At 56.8% G+C, this 25,092-nt stretch overlaps 1 protein-coding gene across 4 annotated transcripts in view; it reads left to right on the top strand.

Annotated features, from left to right (window-relative positions):
• Positions 1–3,161: 3,161 nt before the first annotated feature.
• The window catches only part of INTS2 (integrator complex subunit 2), a 30,715-nt gene continuing 8,784 nt past the window's right edge, over positions 3,162–25,092 (top strand). Inside the window, exons 1-20 of one of the 4 annotated variants that reach the window (XM_078873868.1) lie at positions 3,162–3,583; positions 9,107–9,400; positions 9,507–9,657; positions 9,938–10,115; positions 11,130–11,243; positions 11,578–11,708; positions 12,096–12,287; positions 13,684–14,027; positions 14,965–15,090; positions 16,236–16,307; positions 17,275–17,389; positions 17,550–17,618; positions 18,349–18,483; positions 18,932–19,102; positions 19,796–19,880; positions 20,890–20,994; positions 21,345–21,512; positions 22,049–22,250; positions 22,351–22,473; positions 23,121–23,376. In XM_078873868.1, coding sequence (XP_078729994.1) covers positions 3,534–3,583; positions 9,107–9,400; positions 9,507–9,657; positions 9,938–10,115; positions 11,130–11,243; positions 11,578–11,708; positions 12,096–12,287; positions 13,684–14,027; positions 14,965–15,090; positions 16,236–16,307; positions 17,275–17,389; positions 17,550–17,618; positions 18,349–18,483; positions 18,932–19,102; positions 19,796–19,880; positions 20,890–20,994; positions 21,345–21,512; positions 22,049–22,250; positions 22,351–22,473; positions 23,121–23,376 — 3,081 coding nt within the window. In that variant the 5' untranslated portion in view covers positions 3,162–3,533. Of the gene's footprint in view, positions 3,584–5,877; positions 6,029–9,106; positions 9,401–9,506; positions 9,658–9,937; positions 10,116–11,129; positions 11,244–11,577; positions 11,709–12,095; positions 12,288–13,683; positions 14,028–14,964; positions 15,091–16,235; positions 16,308–17,274; positions 17,390–17,549; positions 17,619–18,348; positions 18,484–18,931; positions 19,103–19,795; positions 19,881–20,889; positions 20,995–21,344; positions 21,513–22,048; positions 22,251–22,350; positions 22,474–23,120; positions 23,377–25,092 lie in introns of those variants that run through there. The other 3 variants (XM_078873871.1, XM_078873870.1, XM_078873869.1) reach the window with 3 other exon arrangements.

The following is a 25,092-nucleotide window of genomic DNA, read 5'->3' as shown; positions in this document are numbered from 1 at the left end:
GCTGGGTATGTTGCTGTTATTGTTGTTATCATTGCTGCCTTGCCCAAGATTGCTAAATCTGACTGACGTAACGCATTTTTATTAACATTTTCTCTCCGTTTCACCCCCGTCGCCTTGGATTGTTTGCTGTTGTCACGGTGCTGACGCCGTGTGAATCAAGAGCTTTACAGCTCTTCGGATTCCTCCTGAACTCTCAATCAAGATTCTGATTCTGACCATCACCGTGATCGCGAGCAGCGGGAGAGGGAATCTGCAAGCACGAAGGGTAACCCAGAGCCACCATTCTCTCTCTTGATGGTAACGTAGACCCTGGGCATCTCGGCAAAGCAGAGAAGGAACAGTTCATGTTGGTATCCCCTGCAGGCCTCCAGCTGTAGCGGCTGGGCAAGAGAACAAGATGGTGATGATGGTGGTGATGATGGTGGTGATGATGGTGGTGATGATGATGGTGATGATGGTGATGATGATGGTGATGATGGTAATGATGGTGTTGATGATGGTGATGATGGTGTTGATGGTGTTGATGATGGTGATGATGGTGTTGATGATGGTGATGATGGTGGTGGTGATGATGATGGTGTTGATGATGGTGATGATGGTGGTGGTGATGATGATGATGGTGATGATGATGGTGATGATGGTGGTGGTGATGATGATGGTGATGATGATGATAATGGTGATGATGGTGTTGATGATGGTGATGATGGTGTTGATGGTGTTGATGATGGTGATGATGGTGTTGATGATGGTGATGATGATGATGGTGATGATGGTGGTGGTGATGATGGTGGTGGTGATGATGGTGATGATGGTGGTGGTGATGATGATGGTGATGATGATGATGATAATGCTGATGCTGCTGCATGCCTTGGTGGTTGTTGCTGCAATGGGCTGCAGGAGCATCACAACAACAGCAGCAGCCGTCTCCCCTTCTTTAAACACACCACGAGGGGTGGACAACCTCTCTGTCATCTCGGGCATCTCGCTCCCGATCCTCCAGAAGGCGTCCTCGTGGGCCGAGCAGTCGTGATGAAGCGATGCCGGGGCAGTCTGCGCCCCACAGGCACCGCCTGCCCTGGGCAGCTCGCATCTCCTGCCCACCGCTTTCTCTGCCGTCAGGCTCGAGATGTCGACTCCCTCACCTGGTGTGCAGGAGGTCGTGGGTTCCATCACGACCCTGACGCCTGCTGCTGCTGTATATTTGGAGTTTGCGTGTCTCTCTCTCTCATCATCATCACGGTGGCTAGGAGATGTTCACTACCTCGCCTGGTGTGCAGGAGGTCGCGGGTCGATCCCGACCCTGACGCCTGCTGCTGCTGTATATTTGTAGTTTGCGTCTCTCTCATCATCACGGTGGCTAGGAGATGTTGACTACCTCGCCTGGTGTGCAGGAGGTCGTGGGTTCCATCACGACCCTGACGCCTGCTGCTGTATATTTGGAGTCTGCGTGTCTCTCTCTCTCATCATCATCACGGTGGCTAGGAGATGTTGACTACCTCGCCTGGTGTGCAGGAGGTCGTGGGTTCCATCACGACCCTGACGCCTGCTGCTGTGTATATTTGGAGTTTACGTGTCTCTCTCTCTCCCCGTGGTCGCGTGGATTTTTCTCCGGATCCTCCGGTTTACTGGTTGATGGTGGTTGTTAGTTGTTGTTAGTGGTTGGTGGTGGTTGCTAGTTGTTGTTAGTGGTTGGTGGTGGTTGTTAGTTGTTGTTAGTGGTTGGTGGTGGTTGGTAGTGGTTGGTGGTGGTGGTTGTTGTTGATGGTGGTGGCGGTTGTTGGTGGTGGTGGAGAGTGGTTGTTAGTGGTGTTTGTTGTTGTTAGTGGTTGATGGTGGTGGTGGTGGTTGTTAGTGGTGGTGGTTGTTGTTGTTGGTGGTGGTTGTTGTTGTTGTTGGTGGTGGTGGTTGGTGTTGGTGGTGGTGGAAAGTGGTGCAGGTTAAAGTCTCACCGCCGCTCGCAGTGTCGCGACCATTAGCGCCTAATGACGTCGCCAATTACAGCGCCGGGCCAGGGATCAAAGGGAGGGGCGGGGGGAGTAAGGGGGGAGGGGGGGAGTAAGGGGGGGGGAGTAAGGGGAGTAAGGGGGGAGTAAGGGGGGTGTGAAGTGCGCCGCGTGACGCGCGCATTCACGTGCGTGCACCTCGCCTGGCACAGGCCACGTGACACTCACCACCAGGCACTCACCACGTGACACCACCAGACACTCACCAAGTGACACTCACCACCAGACACTCACCACGTGACACTCACCAAGTGACACTCACCACCAGACACTCACCACGTGACACTCACCACCTGACACCACCAGATAATCACCACCAGACACTCACCACGTGACACTCACCACCAGACGGACGTCACTCGAGGCTCACCGTTCGCCATCGAGTCCATCACTCTCCGCTCAAAAGAGACGGCACCCACCTACCTGGTGAGCGTCTCCTGAGTGGTGAGTGGTGGGTTTGTGGTGAGGGTCTCCTGGGTGGTGAGTTTTTGAGTTTGTGGTGAGGGTCTCCTGAGTGGTGAGTTTGTGGTGAGCGTCTCCTGGGTGGTGAGTGGTGAGTTTGTGGTGAGGGTCTCCTGAGTGGTGAGTGGTGAGTTTGTGGTGAGGGTCTCCTGAGTGGTGAGTTTGTGGTGAGGGTCTCCTGAGTGGTGAGTGGTGAGTTTGTGGTGAGGGTCTCCTGAGTGGTGAGTTTGTGGTGAGCGTCTCCTGAGTGGTGAGTGGTGAGTTTGTGGTGAGCGTCTCCTGAGTGGTGAGTGGTGAGTTTGTGGTGAGGGTCTCCTGAGTGGTGAGTGGTGAGTTTGTGGTGAGCGTCTCCTGAGTGGTGAGTGGTGAGTTTGTGGTGAGGGTCTCCTGAGTGGTGAGTGGTGAGTTTGTGGTGAGCGTCTCCTGAGTGGTGAGTGGTGAGTTTGTGGTGAGGGTCTCCTGAGTGGTGAGTTTGTGGTGAGCGTCTCCTGGGTGGTGAGTTTGTGGTGAGCTGTTAGTCTATCACCCAGGACAAGAAGGCAAAGGTCCCCCGTCTAGCCTGCAACAGACTTTTGGGGCAAGTGCTGTTAGTGAGCAGCACCTCTGAAGGCCGGCACTGTGGCACACACGGTGGGGAGTGTGGCCAGCACCACGCTCGCCGCCTTTGTCTTCCCAATGCCGACGTTTACACACAAAGACAAAGATCCCCCGTATAGCCTTCAACAAAATGTGGGGGCAGGTGCTGTTAGCGAGCAGCCGCACCTGTGAAGGTCGGCACTGTGGCGCACGAGGAGGTGGGTGACCAGCACCAGGCCCGGCCGCCTTTGTCTCTCTCATCGAGGAACATACACAACGACCCCGTCAATCGGCCTGCGTACAATCGCCTTACCGCGCGGGGTGGCAACGTGGGACATTGATTTCCTCGGCGCGTGTAGGTCACGAGTCGGTGTGCTGCGAGCAGCGGCAAGGTCGCCGTGGCAGCTTCTCGGGAGGGAAGCGCCGTCGAGGAAGGGCTCCGAGCGACGACGACGGCGTCTGGCGGAGAGGAAGGCCGTGGCGACTAAATAAATGAATAAAGCCCCCGCCCAATGTGAGGTTGAGAGTCCGCGGGATCTGCGGTAAGTGTTGAACAGCGCTGGGCGTGAGTCAAGCTGTGTGCCCAGGGTGGACGCTGAGAGTGGTGGACACTACCAGTGGTGGACACTGCCAGTGGTGGACACTGAGAGTGGTGGACACTGCTGGGCGTGAGTCAAGCTGTGTGCCCAGGGTGGACGCTGAGAGTGGTGGACACTACCAGTGGTGGACACTGCCAGTGGTGGACACTGAGAGTGGTGGACACTGCTGGGCGTGAGTCAAGCTGTGTGCCCAGGGTGGACACTGAGAGTGGTGGACACTGCACGTGGTGGACGCTTAGAGTGGTGGACACTGCACGTGGTGGACACTGCACCACCATCGTCATCACCCATCTCCTGCTGGCGTTGTTTGTGTAGCGGACGCGGTTCAGGGCTTGTGAGCCGCCCCATGAGCTGATCATTAAACACCTTCAAGTGGACAAACACAAACAAACCAAAACCTCCCTCAATCACTTAAACAGAGAGCGCGGGGAATGTTGCGCTTTAAGTTTCTTTACCGCGACTTGGCGAGGACTTTAACCGGACTGTGTGGAGTAGTAGTGGCAGTAGTATTATTTTATTCCAAAGCAGGTCCAGAATTTTACGAAACCCGTAATTCTTGCACCAGACCGCCCCCTGCTGGATTGCGCGCACGACAGCACGAGGTCTCCGACACACAGACAAAGATCCCCCGTGTAGCCTTCACAGACCTGTGGGGCAAGTGCTGCTCGGGTGTAGCACCTATGAAGGCCGGAACGACACACGAGGGTGGGTGGGTGGTTGCCACCACGCCCGGCCGCCTTTGTCTCCCCGTTAATGGCGACGTTTATACACAACACAGCACATACTAATTTGAGGCTGAGTCGACCAAGGGGAGGCTCAGAACGGGTTCAGATAACCGTCACCGGTGTTGGTAGCCGTGAGCGGGAATGGAACTCGTTCCCCGGGGTTCGTAGCGCAGCGTAGCGCGAACCACTGCGCTACCGCTCCCCATAAAGTCTCCGATATAGACTTGCAGCGCCACGGTGGCTAGGAGATGTTGACTACCTCGCCTGGTGTGCAGGAGGTCGAGGGTTCGATCCCGACCCTGACGCCTGCTGCTGTATATTTGGAGTGTTTCTCTCTCTCATCATCATCACGGTGGCTATGAGATGTTGACTACCTCGCCTGGTGTGCAGGAGGTCGTGGGTTCCATCCCGACCCTGACGCCTGCTGCTGTATATTTGGAGTTTGTGTTTCTCTCTCTCATCATCATCACGGTGGCTAGGAGATGTTGACTACCTCGCCTGGTGTGCAGGAGGTCGTGGGTTCCATCCCGACCCTGACGCCTGCTGCTGTATATTTGGAGTTTGTGTTTCTCTCTCATCATCATCACGGTGGCTAGGAGATGTGAACTACCTCGCCTGATGTGCAGGAGGTCGAGGGTTGGATCCGTGGCGCCTGCTGCTGCTGCATATTTGGAGTTTGCGTCTTTCTCCCCGTGGCTTTTTCTCCGGGTCCTCCGTTTTTCCCCTCCACATTTAGAGTCGACGTCACCACCACGCGTTCAGAGTGTTTGGCTGCTGCTGTGAATGTCCACGTGGTAAGCCGCCACTTGGTTGGGCAGCCGCCATTCGTGGTGGCCAGGTGGCTTCTGAAAGAGAAGGCACACAGCTAAGTGGGAATTAGCCTGGTAAAATACAAATATATAAAGTTTAATCTTCATTTGAAGCTTTCGTGACTGCAGGAATCCATACTCTTTGGTTCTTTCGGTAAAGTCACGTAGGTGAAAATAATAATAATACAATAAAAATAAAAAAGTGAAAACAACTAAATTAAATCACAATTTAGTTGTTTTCACTTTTTTATTTTCTTTTATTAGTGTGGGGGGGGGGGTCACTTGTGCTCGTTGTGCGCCACTGACGATGAGTTGAACGTCACCGACGGGAGACTTCGTTTGGCTCGATGAGCCCTCGGCTGCGATTTGAATCTCAAGGACTCTCACCGACTACCTGCGCGGTGACGCCATCACGCACGATCTCCGTGCGTGCGTGATGACGTCACCAAACTGGCAACGACGGCGTAACCCACCCGGCTTGTACGAGGTGACGTAAACACGCTCGCTGTGCGTGCGTGATGACGTCACTAGAATGGCATCGGCGGTGTATCCTCCCCCCGTTTGTACGTGGTGACGTCAGAACGCTCGCCGTGCGTGATGACGTCACCAAACTGGAATCGACGGCGTTAATACCCCACCTTGTACGCGATGACGCCATCACGCTTACGTGCTTACGTCGCATCGCCATGCGCCCGTCACTTTGCGCTCATTGAAAGTGAATTTAATTTTACTTTTCTTTCATTCGCGTCGAAGCGGACCTAAACGCGAGACTGTCAAACTTCACAATTTTAAGGACAACAACGCACGAGGTGCAGTAAGCTCGTCGCTTATCTACAGCGGGTGATGTTGGATAGGTGCGGGCGGCACGCGCGCGCGGTGTGAAGGCGGTGCGGTCCTCCGTCGTCGGCCGCTTTGGGCGCTTCGTTCCTGGTTGGCCGGCTAGGCGACGGCGAGGCTCCGTTACGGTGTTAAGCCTCGTGAGCTTCCTATGCGTTTGGTTTGCAGAAGAATGGCTGTTCTGTTCAAGTTAGTTGCCAGCGATTAAGGACGCCTTCTAACTGATGCGTGTACAGCAATTCCCGGTAATAGGCATAACCAGGTAAGAGCTCACTGGGAACAGATTAACGCGATACAGAATATCCAACACCATGTGCCAGAGACGAATTGTCCAGGAATGGTCGGAACGTCTGCCCCGAGTGAGTCCGAGTGAGTCCTGGGGCTCGCACACGTCGGGTGGGAAAGTGGCTCCTCGTTCGAGCGGCTGGCGGCCCTCAGCCAGCCGTGGATTACTGGACGGTGCTCCATTGCTGTGGCAGAGAGCCCCGGGGTCATTCAGTGGATGGATTCAACATCAGCTCTTGTAGATACAACAGCTCTTGTAGATACAACAGTAGCTCTTGTACAACAGTAGCCCATGTAGATACAACAGTAGCCCATGTAGATACAACAGTAGCTCTTGTACAACAGTAGCCCATGTAGTTACAACAGTAGCCCATGTAGATACAACAGTAGCTCTTGTACAATGAGTGGAGGGAACCTCAGGGACGAGAGTTTAGTTAAACTAAACTATTAAACAAAACTTGTTTACCAGTTAAAACCCGCTGCGCTATAGAGATATTGTTTTTAAAAGCGACCTGATCACAAACGAGAGTTCAACCAAGTTGCTTTTATCGCGTGGACATTTATTGCAGACGAATAAACCACGCGACCACAAGGAGAGAGAGAGAGAGACACGCAAACTCCAAATAATATACAGCGGCAGCAGCAGCAGGCGTCGTCAGGGTCAGGATTGAACCCACGACCTCCTGCACACCAGGCGAGGTATTCAACATCTCGTAGCCACTTCACCTGAAATCTGCCACTTGTAAGCGGCAGCCCGCAAGCGAAACGTCTCCGTCTCTGCAAGCATCTTAGCAGCACTAATCAGGTTCTAGAGGGTGCGAATATTTTATTCCTGGCGACAATACTGACGTTTCAGATTTGAGTGCGTTCAAGGCACATCTGGCTATGGTCGTCTGAACGTGTGGTTACCTCGGTATGAGTGAGTTTATTTGATTTGATGTTTAACGAATAGTCCCCTTTAGGCAGTTTCCCGGCTATTTTGCAAGTCAGGAATATGTGATGCAAACCAAGAATTCAGGGGAAACCAACAGTGGTTGTCTGATGGATATACTGGGCCCTGACATGCGAATGCTGAGGTAGAGACAGGAAGTCCAGGTGCAGCTAGACTGGCAGTAATTGTGCCAAGCTAGGTGCACGTGAGCAAAGAGTACACGATTTTATTATTTAAGGCATTGGCATTAAGTTTAGTGTCACTTGTGGGAATTCGAGAGAATTCGCTCCATATTCGTCAACCTAAGTCCCTTCCACTCTTTTAAGTCTCGTTTAAATATATTTTCTTGTGTTCACTACGAGCTTTAATTGAGTTGACCTTGGTTTGGGTGTGCAATGTCCTTTTGCGAGCGGACAATATTTACTTTGTTTTGCTATTGTCCTGTACAGCGATGTGAGATGCAGTTTTGCCATGAACGACGCTGTTTGGCTGCAGAGTTTGGTAGTACATGTTGTTTACGTCGTTTATTGTGAAAATTCGGTCACAGTTCCTATGACCACGGTTTCATTGCTTTTATGGCTTTATTTTGGTCATTTTCGAAAAGTTTTTTGCTTTGGCCATGTTTGTTGTAGTACAGAGTTAGACTGATGGCCTTAATCCAAGTTGTCTTGTGGTTGTTGTTTGTCTTGCATTCCACTGGGATTTTTGCACACAGTGTTGGTGTACGGTGCTTTTTCTGCAATATTTTGCTGTCTTTTCTTGGATTTTCTGTTTGCACTCAGTCACATATTCATTTTAAGATGTTTTTTGTTCATGTTTTTGTTTTTTGTTTGTTGCTGTTGCACCCGATTCAAGAGCCGAATGGCTCACAGGGCTATACCTAATACATTAACTTGAACTTGTATAAAATGTGACTGCTGTATTATTATTTTTATAGGCTGGGTGGCAAACATTGTCCATCACGAGATTGAAGCTTTGGTCATGAGAAAAGCATGTAATGTCATGGTGGGCCAGGTTATCATCCCATCGCAGACCCTCCTTGGGTTCAGTTGGTGATGCGGGGGGTGCAGTTTTCTTGACTTTTTTTTGTGTAGGGTTATAATGGGGCTGTGTTTAAGGGTTAGGGCTCGGCACCGTATTACCTAAGACAGCTTTTCTAATCACATGGACCTGCTTGGATCAATATGGATTTTTTTTTAAGCTCACGATACATCACAAGAACACCTGTCACAATCGACGTTTTTCCAATCGTTTTTGTTTTAATGCTGCAGTGGGTTAATGTCACCCATTTAGCCTCTCAAGAGGCCACTGTTAAAATAATCGATTCTTGAATTAAAATCACAACCCCCGAATGATGACAACTCATGGTGGTTTGCGATTGAGGATCTACGACTCTCCCCCAGTCTTCGTTTGACTGTTTTGTTACCGATGGGCCGAGAAGGGCTTATCGTATCATCCAGGGTGTTAAACCGATGACGCTGGATTTCATCTCCAGGGAAACGTACAAATTTAAATGTTTCGAGATTCCTCTCCAACAACAACACTGGTGGTGGTGCTGCTGCTGTAACGATAAAAATATCTGGCACGTTTGCTTCACGCGACACTTTTATTAACCCGTTCCGAGACGCCTGCAAGTTGCAGGGTGTCGGGTTCCGTTCACCGCCAAATCTCGGAACGCGCGAGCGGGTTCAGCGTTAATTTTATTTAGAGAGTCGTAGCGCAGTTGTTTCTAAAGACGTTACTCACCACAGAGAACCGGAGCGGCACGACCTGCGCACTCTACGGTAGCTGCCGGCGCCAAATCGCGCCGCGCGTTCTCCCCGCCGTGGCCTCGTACCTCATCGGAACGAAACGTGCCCCTCTCCCTCCTGCCCGGCAGAGCGATGCTGTCGTCGGAGCTGCCGTACCCATCGCCGCGCGCCTTCGAGGCGATGGTCTGCGTGGACACAGCGGCGCTGTCCGAGCTGACGCGCGCCGACCTGCGCCTGCTGCTGCCGTGCCTGGTGCGCATGGCGCTGTGCGCCGCCGCCGACCAGAGCGTGGCGTGGGCGGCGCGCAAGCGCCACGTGCTGCGCCTGCTGTCGGCCGTGGAGCCCGTGAACGCCGTGGTGGCGCTCCTCTCCGTCGACTTCCACGCGCTCGAGCAGGAGGCGCGCAGGGAGCTGCACGCGCGGTCAGTGATGCAGCGCACGCGCGCGGGAGCTTGGGTGCTCACGAACGGCGCTTGCCCCAATGGTGTGTTAAGGCCATCCGGGGGATCTTTGTCTCTACGGGAGCAGGAGGAAGTCGGGGGCAGCGGGGGAGTCGGTGACGGGGGCAGCGGCGGCGGCGGCGACGGCGGCGCACGGCCTGGCGCTGGAGTTTGAGCACAGCGACCCGACCCGGCGCCTCCACCTGGTGCTCTCCGAGCTCCTGAGCCTCATCACACGCGTGAGGCCCCCTCCCTGCACCCCCTCTCCTGGTCCCCTCCCTGGATCTCCTAAATCCCCTCCCTCTGTCCCTTCCCTACATCCCCTCCCGACATCGACCCCCTGCATCCCTTCCCTACATGCCCTCCCTCCCTCAATCCCTCATCACTGCCACGAGCACCTGGCCTGCCCTGAGCACCTGGCCTGCCACAAGCACCACGGTGACGTCACCGCCACTCGGCGGCTGCTACTGCTGCTGTCGTGGAGCTGACTTCCCCCGCACGTTCCGCCCTTCTCTGCAGGCGTCGGGGAACAACGCGGACGCTTCGGGAGAAGGAGCCGGGGGAGCCGGGGGATCGAGCGCAGCGGCGGGGAGGGATGCCCCCTCGTCGTCGTCGTCGTTGTCGCGAGGGTGCGAGCTCTTTGAGTGCGACGTCTACCTCCAGGAGGTGGCGGACGTCCTCTCCATCCTCCTGGCCGGTGAGTCTCCGCACAGCTGTTAGACCAGAGAACACCACGAGGTGAGCAGTGCAAAGGCGATGCAAATGTCAAAGCGTTAATAGCATCGAGTTGGAGCCGTTTTTATGCATGGTAGTGGTGGCGGCGGCAAAAAAGGGTTCCCATGGATAGACAAGTTTGGGTTTTGAAGTTCATTTTTGTCCAACCGAGGTGAGAACCGGAGAGACGGCCAAGATGAAGTCTCATTTGCAGGAAGAGTCAACCAAACAAAAGTTCCGCACGGAAATTACACGATTTGGAAATCGGCGCAGGAAAAAAAACCCAACTGCGTTTCTCACGCGAGAAGTCGAAAATAATAATTATTCAAATGTATAATGTGCATTCCATCCTAGGGCAACCGACCAAACTAAGGAGGGAAGGCCACTTTAAAGCGATGGGGTTCCAAAGCGGACTTAAATATATCTACCGACTCTGCCTGATTTCAAGTGGCGAGGCGTTCCATAGCGTGGGTGCCACGCTAACAAAAGCACGGTCGCCAATAGAGCGCAGCCTAGACCTGGGTGTGCTGAGCAGGGTCAGCACACACAAAGACGATCCCCAGTATAGCCTGAACAGACTGTAGGGGCAAGTGCTGTTAGCGAGTACCTATTAAGGCCGGAACGGCACACGAGGGGGTGGGTAGCCAATACCACGCCGGGCCGCCTTTGTCTCCCCAGTGGCAATGTTTACACACCGTACCAGGTACTCATTTGAGGCTGAGTCGACCTAGGGGAGGTCTGGGACTGGTTCAGATAATCGCCACTGGTGTTGGCCGTGAGCGGGAATCGAACCCGGGTCGCCGGGTTCATAGCGCAGCGTGCTAACCGCTACACCACCGCTCCCCACACACACACAAACACACACACATACATACATAAATCCCCTGCAGCACACGTGTCCTCGGGCAACACATACGTGTGCCGGTGGTCGTGCGCGGTTGACGAGTGCAGCTGCGGCTCCCTGCCCTTTGTGCGTCCACCGCTACCACCACCACAGAGCTGCCCGCGCTGCTGCCCATGGCGGAGGTGGCGGAGGCGCTGCTGCTGGCGCGCCACGGCGCCTGGTTCCTGTGCCTCCTCGTGGCCAACACCCCCGACTGCTTCACCCAGGGTGAGCACACCCCCCGCGGGGACCCCCCTCACGGGGACGCCCTCGCGGAGACCCCCTCGCGGGGACCCCCTCGCGGGGACTCCCTCGCGGGGACCCCCCTCGCGGGTCTCCCTCACAGGCCCCCTAGGTCGACTCAGCCTCATTTGAGTTACTGATGCGGTGTGTAGTAAACATCACCACTGGGGAGACAAAGGCGGCCGGGCGTGGTGCTGGCCACCCACCCCCTCGTGTGCCACGGTGCCCGGCCTTCATAGGCGCCGCTGCTCACTAACGGCACTTGCCCCAACAGCGTGTGAAGGCTACGCGGGGGGTCTGCGTCTGTGCGTGTGGGCAGTGTGCCGGGGCTTGATTCACGGAGGAGGCTCCCAGGACGACGACAGCCCCAGCGGCCGGCGCCGAGTGGAGGCGCTGAGGCAGCTGTGCCGCATGAAGCCCTCGCAGGCCCTCAACGTGCGCGCCATGGCGGTACGCGCTCCTCGCCCGCACGCTCGCTCGCACGCTCACCCGTGTACTCACCCACACGCTCACCCATGTACTCACCCACGCGCTCACCCGTGTACTCACCCACGCGCTCACCCGTGTACTCACCCACGCGCTCACCCGTGTACTCGCTCGCACGCTCACCCGAACTCAGCCATACGATTCACTTGCCTGCACCCTTGCCTACACGCCCACTTGCGCGCTCACCCGCACGCCCGCCCGCACGCTCACCTGCACGCTCACCCGCATGCTCACCCGCATGCTCACCCGCACGCTCACCCGCACGCTCACCCGCACGCTCACCCGCACGCTCACCCGTGCAAGACGCCGAGCCGGCAGCGAGCTGAGTCCGCGGTGGGATCCCCGGCGCAGGTGGAGGCCTGCCGGCTGCCCTCCCTCGCCGTGGCCCTGACGCTGGACCAGGCCTCCGAGGGGCCCGGGGCCCCGGAGGGGGTGGGGGCGCGGGGTCCGGGGGACCTGGTGTCGTTCGTCTCGGGCCTGCTTCTGGGCAGCGACGCGCGCGTCCGTAATTGGTTCACCGCGTTCGTGAAGGCCGGGCAGCAGGTGAGCGCACGCACGCGAAATCACCATATTGATTTTTTCTACTGGGGGAATCCGAGGAGCCGTCAAGCTCTTTTTCACAGATGTCCAGTGCACCGCCACTTAGTGGCGAATGGCGGTTCTTGTGTATGTATACGTGTATGTATATGTGTGTGTATGTATATGTGTGTGTATGTATATGTGTGTGTATGTATATGTGTGTGTATGTATATGTGTGTGTATGTGTACGTGTGTGTGTATACGTGTGTATGTGTTGCGTGGTAAGAAGGACGCTGAAGTCAGTCGTGTAGGGGCTGATGCCAACTCTTTATTTAAGGACTTGTGCCTAACTCGGGGGAAGGAGTTAACACAGAGTTATTAACTAATCTCCCCAGGGGAAGGGGTTAACACAGAGTTAGTAACTAATCTCCCCAGGGGAAGGGGTTAACACAGAGTTAGTAACTAATCTCCCCAGGGGAAGGGGTTAACACAGAGTTAGTAACTAATCTCCCCAGGGGAAGGGGTTAACACAGAGTTAGTAACTAATCTCCCCAGGTGAAAGGGTTAACACAGAGTTAACTAATCTTCCCAGGGGAAGGGTAGTGGGAGTTCCCTACACCCCACCAGGCTATCAGGCTCTTCCCACAGCACTGACCGAGGGTTCAGCCAACTCGGCCAGCCGGGTAAAGCAGCCCCCCTTTAGCCTGGCTCTCCACCCTCTATCCCGGAGCCCCCCACTCCCCTAGCACTCGCTCGCTTGGCTCACGGCGAAGGCCCCATCTACGTCACGGGTCTTCCCTCAAAGACCCCGGGAGGCATGACGTCACTGTTCCTTGACGGCATTCCCCCCGAGGCGAGTGTGACCTGACGTCAGCACTCCACTCCTCAACATATGTATACGTGTGTGTGTGTATGTATACGTGTGTGTGTATGTATACGTGTGTGTGTGTATACGTGTGTGTGTGTGTATACGTGTGTGTGTGTGTGTATACGTGTGTGTATACGTGTGTGTGTGTGTATGTGTGTGTGTGTGTATACGTGTGTGTGTGTGTGTATACGTGTGTGTGTGTGTATACGTGTGTGTGTGTGTGTATGTGGTGTGTGTGTGTGTATACATTTCACGTGGCCTCAAGGTGCACATGGCCTGGCACAAGCGTCGTGGTGACGTCACCGCCACTTAGTGGCGAATGGCGGTTGTTGTTGTTGTTGTTGTGTGTATACGTGTGTGTGTGTATACGTGTGTTTGTGTATACGTGTGTTTGTGTATACGTGTGTGTATACGTGTATACGTGTGTGTATACGTGTGTGTGTATACGTGTGTAAACGTGTGTATACGTATGTGTATATGTACGTGTATGTGTGTGTGTGTATACGTGTGTGTGTATACGTGTGTGTGTGTGTATTTGCTCTGACACCTCAGAAGCGCAAGGGTTCCCTGCGAGGCTCCCTCCTCGCCCAGATGAGGCAGCACCTCCTCTCCGAGTTGCACAGCATCCTTCCTCACGGCAACCGTCTCCACGGCGACCGCCCCCACCATGGCGACCGGGACCCAGAGCCGGGGGGAGGAACCCCGAGCGAGGGGGTCGCCGGGGAGGCTGCGATGGAGGTGGACGAGGGGGCCTCTGCCGAGGGGGCGGGGCTGGGGGGCGGGGCCTCTGCCGAGGGGGCGGGGCTGGGGGGCGGGGCCCTGGCGGAGGAGGAGGTGGTGAGGGGCGGGGCTCTGCTGCGTCTCTACTGCGCCCTCATGGGGATCGCTGGGCTCAGGTGTGAACCCCCCCTCCTCCTCGCCCCCCTCCTCCTCCTCCTCCTCGCCCCCCTCCTCGCCCCCCTCCTCCCCCCCCCCTCTTCGCCTCCCTCCCTGCCTCCGTGCGTTCGCACGTGGGTGTGCACGTGGGTGTGCACGTGGGTGTGCACGTGGGTGTGCACGTGGGTGTGCACGTGGGTGTGCACGTGGGTGTGCACGTGGGTGTGCACGTGGGTGTACCTAAGTGTGCGCGCGCGTGTGCGCGTGCGTGTGCACGTGGGTGTGCACGTGGGTGTGTCCGTGCGTGTGTACGTGTGTGTGTACCTAAGTGTGCGCGTGCGTGTGCGCGCACGTGTGCACGTGGGTGTGGACGTGCGTGTGTACGCACGTGTGCACGTGCGTGTGCACGTGGGTGTGGACGTGCGTGTGTACGCACGTGTGCACGTGCGTGTGCACGTGGGTGTGTCCAGGCCGATAGTGCAGCGGTTAGCGCACTGAGCTACGAACCCAGCGACCCGAGTTCGATTCCCGCTCACGGCCACCAACACCGGTGACGATTATCTGAACAAGTGCTGGGCCTCCCCCAAGTCGACTCGGCCTCAACTGAGTACCTGGTGCGGTGTCTCGTAAACATCACCGCTGGGGAGACAAAGGCGGGCGGGTGGGCAGGCGTGGTGCTGGCCACCCCCCACCCCCTTGTGTGCCATTGCAGCCTTAATAAACTAAACGTTTTGTTTGGCAGATCAGGCCCACCGAGCGATATCGCTTGATTTCAGAAGCGACCTGCCCATGAATGATAGCTCATCGTGGCTTATCATCATCACGTGGAAATGTATAGCAGCCATCTCCTCTAAACGCAGGTAGTTAAGACGTCGCCGCTGCGAGGTGTTCCTCGCTACTGACGGCACTTGCCCCGACAGTCGCTTCAGGCTCCCGGGGGACCTTGTCTGTGTGCAGGCCGAGCGAGGAGGAGGTGTCCCGCCTGCTCGCCCTCATCACGAGCCGCCCCCCGGCCACCGCGGCCGGAGTTCGATTCGTGTCTCTCTCGCTCGCCACGCTGCTCGCATTCACAGCCCTCGTCAGGTGCACTCTGCGCACACTGCCGCACACACACACACTGCCGCACACACACACTGCCTCACACACACACTGCCTCACACACACACTGCCGCACACACACACTGCCTCACACACGCACTGCCGCACACACGCACTGCCGCACATACGCACTGCCGCACACACACACTGCCGCACACACACACTGCCTCACACATACACTGCCGCACACACACACACTGCCGCACGCACACACACACACTGCCGCACACACACACTGCCGCACACACACACTGCCGCACACACATACTGCCTCACACACGCCTACGCACTACCGCACACACACCTACGCACACACGCTTGCGAACTCCCTCACACACGCCTACGCACTACTGCACACACGCCTACGCACTACCGCACACACGCCTACGCACTACTGCACACACGCCTACGCACTGCCATCTGCACTACGCGCTACCAAAGATGCCCCGCATAAGGGCGCCATGGTGGCGAGATGTTAACTACCTCGCCTGGTATACAGGAGGTTGGGGTTTCGATCCCGACCTTGACGCCTGCTGCTGTATATTATTTGGAATTTGCATGTCTCTCTCTCTCTTCCCACGGTGGTGTGGATTTTTCTCCGTGTTCCCCCAGTTTTTCTCTCCACATTTATAATCAACAAGTTTATAGTGTTTATCCGCTGTAATTTTCCACTTGATGATAAGCCACTTCGTTGCGCTATCATTTGTGGCCAGATCGCTTCTGAAAAAGCGCTACACAGCTCGGTGGGCCTTACCTGGTTACATAAAACATTGTTCGGTGTTTGTCTATTTAGGATTTTGAGACAGGGTAGGAGTGGTTTAGCCAAACACTAAACACATGACGCTGATTTAAAATGTGGAGGGAAAAAAACAAAGTACCCAGAGAAACATCCACACGACAACGGGGAGAGAGAGAAAGACGCAATCTCCAAATCTACAGCAGCAGGGGTCGGGGTCGAACCCACGACCTCCTCCGTTCCAGGCGAGGTCACAATCGAGAATATATTTTTATCCTGGAAGAATCCGATGAGCTATAAAGCTGTCCACCCTCTCTCCACGATGTCTCTCCCCCCCCTCCACTTCCCTCTTGCAACCCCCAAACGTGGCCGCCCCTCGACCCCCTGCCCACAGCACCCCCCGGCAGGAGCAGATCGCGGTGAGCTGGCTCAACTGGATGATCCGGGAGGAGGCGTACTTTGAGAGGTGCCCCCCCACCTCCCACTCACCACCACCACCGCCACCGCGGTGTTTGTAACAGCGGTGCGGTGTTTGTAACAGCGGCGCGGTGTTTGTAACAGCGGTGTTGGTACAGCCAGGCCCACGGCAACCGCGGGAGGCAAATGTGCGGTTGGCAAAGTGCAAGGGGGGGGGGGGGGGGTGCCCCGTGGGAGATCGGGGGCTCGGGGAGCCACGGCCGTGGTCAGACTCGTCGTAGCTTGACTCGGCTGCCCGTGTGGTAACTAAACACGTCACAAAGTGCAGTGCCTTGCACAATCACATGAATAAACATTGCGTTGACGTGACGATGATGGGGGAAGGGCTGCTTTGAAGGAGGAGGGGCTCAGCCCACCGTCCTGCTGCTCCGGGCCACAGACGCGATTCTGTCACCCTCGCCACCACCTTTCGGGGCCACGATTTGGGGCCAAATTAACCCTTTCCCAGAATCGAAAGGAAAAATAAACACCGAGGGAGGAGGCTTTGGCGACCGGCGTTATCCAATCCTGATTTGAGGCTTTCGTGACTGCAGGAATTCATACTCTTTGGTTCTTTCGGTAAAGTCACGTAGGTAGAAAATTTTATATTTTAGTTAATTTTTCTACCTACGTGAATGTACCGAAAGAGCCAAAGAGTAGAGTATTATCCACAATAGAAGTTTTTTGAGTGAGATTGTGTGAATATAAATGTGTCGTTAACCCTGCCCGTGTGAAGGAGAGCTTCATCGCTAATCGGATTCCTCCAGTCTCAATAAATATTCTCATCACCTGGTGCGGTGTGTCCTAAACATCAGCACTGGGGAGACAAAGGCGGCCGGGCGTGGTGTTGGCCACCCACCCCCTCGTGTGCCGTGCCGGCCTTCATAGGTAGTGTTCGCTAAAAGCACTTTCCCCTACAGTCTGCTAAGGCTACGCGGGGGATCTTTGTGTTTGTGCCTCTGCGTGCGCGCACGTAGCAAGTCCGGCGTCGCCGCCTCTTTCGGGGAGGTGCTGCTGCTTGTGGCGATGTATTTCCATAGCAACCAGCTCAACTCCATCGTCGACCTCGTCTGCTCAACCCTGGGCATGAAGGTAAACGGAACTCTCAACTTATTCTATTTCTTTACCAAGCAAGGGCCCACTCGGCTATATTTGTTGCCCTCTTTCAGAAGCGACCCGCCGGCCCGCCGTTAGCCCCTCGGCACTTGGTCACCGGATCACATCGCCTCCCCCCCTCCTCCCGCCCACACAGATCCCCATGAAGCAGAACTCGCTCGCCAAGATGAAGATCATCTTCACGCAGGACGTCTTCACCGAGCAGGTGGCTCGCACCTCCCAAACCCTCGCCCCCAAAACCCTCGCCCCCAAGACCCTCGCCCCCAAAACCCTCGCCCCCAAAACCCTCGCCCCCAAGACCCTCGCCCCCAAGACCCTCGCCCCCAAGACCCTCGCCCCCAAGACCCTCGCCCCCAAGACCCTCGCCCCCAAAACCCTCGCCCCCAAAACCCTCGCCCCCAAGATCCTCGCCCCCAAGACCCTCGCCCCAAAGCCTCTCCCTCGCCGTAGCCCAGCTTTGTGGTCCGCTGGCGGCCCACTGGCGCATCCTAGCCACGTCAACCCTCGTGGCGTGACCCCGCAGTGTGTGACCCCGCAGTGTGTGACCCTGCACCGTGACCCCCGCACCGTGACCCCCGCAACGTGACCCCCGCCCCATGACCCCCGCCCCGTGACCCCCGTAGCGTGACCCCTGCCCCGTGACCCCCGCACCGTGACCCCCGCACCGTGACCCCGCGCCATGACCCCGCGCCGGGACCCCCGCACCGTGACCCCCGCCCCATGACCCCTGCCCCGTGACCCCCGTAGCGTGACCCCTGCCCCATGACCCCCGCCCCGTGACCCCCGCCCCATGACCCCGCGCCGGGACCCCCGCACCGTGACCCCCATGACCCCTGCCCCGTGACCCCCGTAGCGTGACCCCTGCCCCGTGACCCCCACACCGTGACCCCCGCCCCGTGACCCCGCACCGTGACCCCCGTGGCGTGACCCCGCAGGTGGTGACGGCCCACGCCGTGCGTGTGCCCGTCACCCCCGGTCTCAACGCGGCCATGAGCGGCTTCCTGCCGGTGCACTGCACCTACCAGCTGCTGCGTGGCCGGGCCTTCACCAAGCACAAGGTGCCCATCAAGGTGAGGCCCTCGCGCGGCCAGGGAGACGGGCGGCCCCCTAGCGGTGGTGGTGGTGCCAACGGTGGTGTGCACGGTGTGTGTATGTGTGCTAATACTGGTGTGGATGTGTGTGTGTGTGCTAATACTGGTGTGTGTGTGTGTTAGTACTGGTGTGTGTGTGTTAGTACTGGTGTGTGTGTGTTAGTACTGGTGTGTGTGTGAGTGTTCATACTGGTGTGTGTTAATACTGGTGTGTGTGTGTGTGTGCTAATACTGGTGTGTGTGTATGTGTGTGTTTATACTGGTGTGTGTGTGTGTTAGTACTGGTGTGTGTGTGTTAGTACTGGTGTGTGTGTGAGTGTTCGTACTGGTGTGTGTTAATACTGGTGTGTGTGTTAATAGTGGTGTGTGTATATGCGTGTGTGTTTTAATAACGGCCGTGCATGCGTGTGTGTTCGTGTGTGTGCAGGACTGGATCCTGGCGCAGGTGTGTGAGAGTCGCCTGCCGCTGCACTCGCAGCTCCTGCCGCTGCTGGACGCGTTCATCACCTCGGTGTTCACGCCGGCCTCCAAAGCCAACCCCGAGCTCATCAACCAGCCCATGTCCGAGCACAGCCTGCTCGTAGCTTTTCAGCAGCAGGTGAGCGAGAGAGAGAGAGAGCGAGTGGGTGAGTCGGTGAATGAGGGAGCGAGTGAGAGGGCGAGTGAGAGAGCGAGTGAGTGAGTGAGTGAGAGAGCGAGTGAGAGGGTGAGTGAGAGAGCGAGCGAGTGAATGCGAGCGAGTGTGACCTGAGTTTGATTCCCCACCCATGTCGGAGCTCAGCCTGCTTGCAGCCTTCCAGCAGCAGGCGTGCGAGCGTGCAAGCGGCAGGCGTGCGAGCGAGCGTGAGCCGACTTCTGTTCCCCGCCATGGCTAACATGATCAGTGGCATAGCACTGAGCCTCCCCTAAGTTGACTCAGCCTGAAATTAGTTCTTGGTGCGGTGTGTAGACGTCAGCACGGGGAAGACAGATTCCAGCGGGAGCTCGGTATTTAACGGAAGTGCGCGTGTCTGCTGTGAGTTGCGGGTGTTGTCTATCAGCAGAGATCTTAGAACTCCCCTAGGTCAACTCGGCCTTAAATGCTTACCTGGTGCAGTGTGGAAACTCCAGCAGTTGGGAGACAAAGGCTGCCGAGCGTGGTGCTGGCCACACCGCCCCATGGTGCTCCGTGCCAACACCAATGGGACGTTCGTAGGCGCTGCTACTCGCTCACGACACTTGCCCCAACAGCCTGCTGAGGCTGTACGGGGGATCTTTGTCAGTGGCGTGTGTTTGTGTGCGGTGGTCTCAGGACGCGAGCGTGTCGGCGCAGCTCCTCATCCTCTACTACATCCTGTCCTACGAGGAGGCCTTCCTCACACACGCACGCACCCTCGGTACGCACACACACGCTTAGTACACACACACGCACGTACCCTCGGTACAGACACAAGCTCAGTATACACACACGCACCCTTGGTACACACACACACGCAGCCTCGGTACACACACACGCTCATTACACACACACACACATGCTCAGTACACACACACATAGTACACACACATACACGCTCAGTACACACACACACACATGCTCAGTACACACACACATAGTACACACACATACACGCTCAGTACACACACACACACATGCTCAGTACACACACACATAGTACACACACACACACGCTCAGTACACACACACATAGTACACACACACACACGCTCAGTACACACACACATAGTACACACACACACACGCTCAGTACACACACACACACATGCTCAGTACACACACACACACATGCTCAGTACACACACACATAGTACACACACACGCTCAGTACACACACACACACATGCTCAGTACACACACAAATAGTACACACACACACACGCTCAGTACACACACACACACATGCTCAGTACACACACACATAGTACACACACACACACGCTCAGTACACACACACACACACATGCTCAGTACACACACACATAGTACACACACACACACGCTCAGTACACACACACACACATGCTCAGTACACACACACATGCATGAAGATGCGACACATGAAGATGTGATGATTGATGATGATGATGTTTTTGATAATGATGATGACGATATTTATGATGTTGATGATGTTAATGTCGATGATGTTACTGATGATGTTGACGATGTTAATGATAATGTTGACGATGTTGATGATTATGATGATGTTGATGACGATGTTGACGATGTGATGATTGATGTTGATGATGTGTATGATGATGATGATGACGATGTTGACGATGTTGATGACGATGTTGACGATGTGTATGATGATTATGACGATGTTGACGATGTGTATGATGATGATGTTTATGATAATGTTGACGATGTTGACGATGTGCATGCAGCCACCCAGGTGCGGAAGCCCAGACCGTACTCGCCGGCCCTCCTCGATCAGATTCCTGTCAAGTTCCTCATTGGCCAAGCCCAACGCCTCCAACAGCAGATCGGAGGTGCCACACACACACAGATCGCAGGCGTCACACACAGCAGGCCACTCTGGTGAACACTGCGGGTGGCGTGTGGACACTGCGGATGTCTGGACACTGTGGTTATGTTCACCAGAGCACCACGGGTGTGCTGGCATCTTGGTTCAAACTTTCCAAATTTAAAACGACGACCTGCCAATCACTCAATCCGCATTCCACATCGCAGCCCGACGAGCGACGCCCCACAAGTTTTCCCCCCGGGGGATTCCCTTCGGCAAAGCGCCGAACAATTCCTTCATTTCCCTTCGCGCGCTCTTTCGATCGGCGAGCGCCCTCCGACTCCCGCGGTTCTGCCCCCCCCCCTGCCCCGCTAGCGCTGTACCCGTCCCTGCTGCGCCTGGTCGCCACGTCGCAGCCCGACCTGTGCCTGGTGGAGGACTGGCTGCTGGAGGAGGCGGCCGCCGGGACGCAGGCGCTGCTGCTGCGCGGCCTCCTGCTGCCTGCACGGCCCGCGACCATCACCCCGGCAGCACTCACCCGCGGTGTGTGTGCGCGTGTGTGTGTCTGCGTGCCTGTCTGCGTGCGTGCGTGTGTGTGTTTGTGTGTGTCTGCGTGCGTGCGTGTGTGTTTGTGTGCGTGTGTGGCCTGGCACAAGCGTCGTGGTGACGTCACCGCCACTTAGTGGCAAATGGCGGTTGTTGTTGTGTGTGGGGAGCGGTAGTGCAGTAGCGGTTAGCGCGCTGCGCTACGAACCCGGCTACGCGAGTTTGATTCCCGCTCGGTGACGATTATCTGATCCGGTCCTGGGCCTCCCCTAGGTCGACTCAGCCTCAAATGAGTACCCGGTACGGTGTGTAAACATCGCCACTGGGGAGACAAAGGCGGTCGGACGTGATGCTGGCCATCCACCCCCTCGTGTACCGTTCCGGCCTTCGTAGGTGCTCGCTAACACACTTGCCCCGACAGTCTGATCAGGCTATAGGGGGATCTTTGCCTCTGTGAACATTGTGTACGTTGCGTGTGTGCGTGTGTGTGCGTGTGTGTGTGTGTGCCGCGTGCGCGTTGTGCGGCGGGGCAGCGTTTGCGCGCCTGCGCTCGTCCCCCTGCGCGCTGGCGCGTGCGCTCGAGCGCCTCTCCCTGGCGCCCACGGAGCAGCTGCTGGCGCTGGCGCCGGCGCTGGCGCGGGGTCTCCGCTGCCTCCTGCCCCCCCGCACCCCCCAGCGCCTCACCCGGCTGGCCGCGCGCATCTGGGCCGCCCTCAACACCGCCACGCCCCGCCGGTGAGGATCGCCGCTCACTCACCGCCGCCGCCCCACCGGTGAGGATTGCCGCTCGCTCGCCGCTCGCTCACCGTCACCGCCGCGCCCCCCGTCCCCCCAGGCTGTGGGTGCTCACCGTGAACGCGCTGCAGGCGCCCGGCTGCCTCCCGCGGCGCCAGCACACGGAGCTGGACCTCGTGCTCGACCCCCTCATCGTGCTGAGATGCGACGCGCGCGTCTTCCGGTGAGCGCCGACATCGCCCCCCCACGTGGCCCACGGGGACGGCAAGCGACGCTAGCGCCGTGACGGGGCGCACGTGCCACGTTGCACTAAGAGTGCTCTGACAACGCAAGACTACGGCTCTCTTGTGTGTCTATAACCCTCCACCACCCGACGTGTCGTTGTGCGTGTGTGTATGTGTGTGCGTGTCCGTGTGTATGCGTGTGTACATGTGCGTGTGTGTGTGTGCATGTGTGTGTGCATGTGGTGTGTGTGTACATGTGCGTGTACATGTGTGTGTGTACGTGCGTGTGTGTGTGTGCGTGTGTGTGTGTGCGTGTGTGTATGTACATGTGTACGTGTGTGTGTGCGTGTGTGTGTATCCGTGTGTGTGCACGTGTGTACGTGTGTGTGTGCGCGTGAGTGTGTGTGTAAATGTGCGTGTGTACATGTACGTGTGTGTACGTGTGTACGTGTGTACATGTACGTGTGTGTGTGTGTACGTGTGTACATGTGCGTGTGTGTGCGTGTGTACGTGTGTACATGTGTGCGTGTGTGTGTACGTGTGCGTGTGTACATGTGTACATGTGCGTGTGTGTGCGTGTGTGCGTGTGTACGTGTGTGTGTGTGTGTGTGTGCGTGTGTACATGTACGTGTGTGTGTGTGCCCAGCTGCCCGCCGCTGCTGGAGGTGGTGCTGCGCGTGCTGGCCGGGTCGCTGGCGGCGTCTCGCGCTTTCCTCGCCTCTCAGATGCGCGCCGGCTGGGAGCCCGACGCGCCGTCCCGGGGGGGCCCGCCCGGCGCCCCGCCGGCCCCGCCGGGGGCGCCCCAGCCGGCGCCCCCGGGGGGGCCCGCAACCTCCAGCGCCAACGGAGGCGGCGGAGACGTCACCCGCGAGGAGCTCAAGAACGCCCTGCTCGCCGCACAGGTGGGGTGTGTGTGTCACTGTGTGTGTGTCTGTGCAAAACAACCTCCTACCTCCTCGCGGTGCCGGACGGGCAACATTGTCGTGGGCAGTGCTGTGGGGGGAGGGCCAATGCCCATTGGCCTCTCCCCTCATGGCGTCTGTGACCACCACAGTGGCTAAACGGGGGCTCTGGACGGGTGCGAGGGGCTGGTAACCCCTCCACCTTCAATTAACCACCACTAAACTACGAAGTAAACATAAACCTGTAATTAATAAGCTTGTGCCGGAGGCCCCGGGGGGTCAGGCTTTTATGACGTCTCCTGGCCAAACCCCATTTGGCGGAGCCAGGAGATTGAATTTTAACCCTCGGGGCTCCTCCAGAAACAACGAAAAACCATTGCGGATGGCCACGTGGAATGTTCGAACGCTCACTGCGGAGGAGAGGCTGCCACTCCTCTGTCGGGAGCTGGACCGGTACCGCCTGGATCTCTGTGGCATTCAGGAGGTCCGGTGGACCGGTTCTGGCTCCTGCCACCATGAGGGGTGGACAGTCCTCTACTCGGGGCAGGAGACTGCCAAACAACAGGGTGTGGCTCTTCTTCTGAACAAAAGAATGAAGGGGGCGTGGGAGCGTGGCGGTGAGGTGTGGGAAGCTGTAAGCCCCAGGATACTTTGGGCTCGCCTTCCCATCAACCAGAGGCGAGGAGTGGTGGTCGTGGTTACTTATGCCCCCACCGAAGACGAACATCTGTGGAGGGATGCAGGCAAAGCCGATGAGTCGGACGCTTTCTATGACCTCCTGTCACAGGTGCTGGCTAAAGTGGCCACTCGGGACAGAGTCATCTTGTTGGGTGACTTCAATGCCCGAGTTGGTCATGATACTGGCACCTGGTCTGGAGTGATTGGAAGGCATGGGCCAGATCAGCTCAATAATAACGGTAGGAGGCTGCTAGATTTTTGTGCAGCCCATGGGCTTGTAGTTACCAACACGCTCTTCCGGCATCGGCGCATCCACACAACATCATGGATGCATGCCGGGTCCAAGCAAGAACATCTGCTGGACTACGTAGTGACGGACCAGCGGATGCGAGCCCATGTCCTTGACACCAGGACCTACCGTGGAGCTGATCTGCCCTCTGACCATCGACTAGTCATCTGTAAGATGCGCCTGCCATTCTTCCACTCCGGTGGTGGGTGTACACCCAGGATCCCATTCCAACCAAAAGTGGCCTGGTCTAAGTTAGCTGATGAAAGTTGCAAGCGAGAATTTCATCATCGCTTGCAGCTGGGGTTGGCATCGTCCCCCACTCCACCTGATGTCGAGGGTAAATGGGCGAGGTTTAAGACTGTGACTCATGCAGCTGCAATGGCTGCTTTGGGTACGCGGTCCAGACCTCCCCGGGAACCCTGGCTGACGGAGGAGGTGTTCAGGTTAATTGAGAAAAAGCGACAGGCCCACTCTCATCGCCTACAGCATCCCACGTCAGAGAATGAGGAGGTTTACCGCAGTCTTCGCTCGGAGGTTCGGAGAGCCGTGAGGCGCTGTAAGGATGGGTGGTGGTCGCGGGTTGCTGAGGAGATGGAGTCTGCCTCAGTGGCCCGCGATCACAAATCACTATTTAACTCCATCAAAAAAGTAACCTGCAGCGCCACACCTATTACCATCATTAGAGGAAAAAACGGTGATCCAATCTCCGACCCCCAGGAACAGGTTTGCAGATTTGCTGAGCATTTCTG

The sequence above is a fragment of the Lampetra fluviatilis genome, chromosome 37 (assembly GCF_964198595.1).
Source record: "Lampetra fluviatilis chromosome 37, kcLamFluv1.1, whole genome shotgun sequence".
In the NCBI taxonomy this organism is placed as follows: Eukaryota; Metazoa; Chordata; class Hyperoartia; order Petromyzontiformes; family Petromyzontidae; genus Lampetra; species Lampetra fluviatilis.
This window is presented reverse-complemented; position numbering and strand designations above follow the sequence as displayed.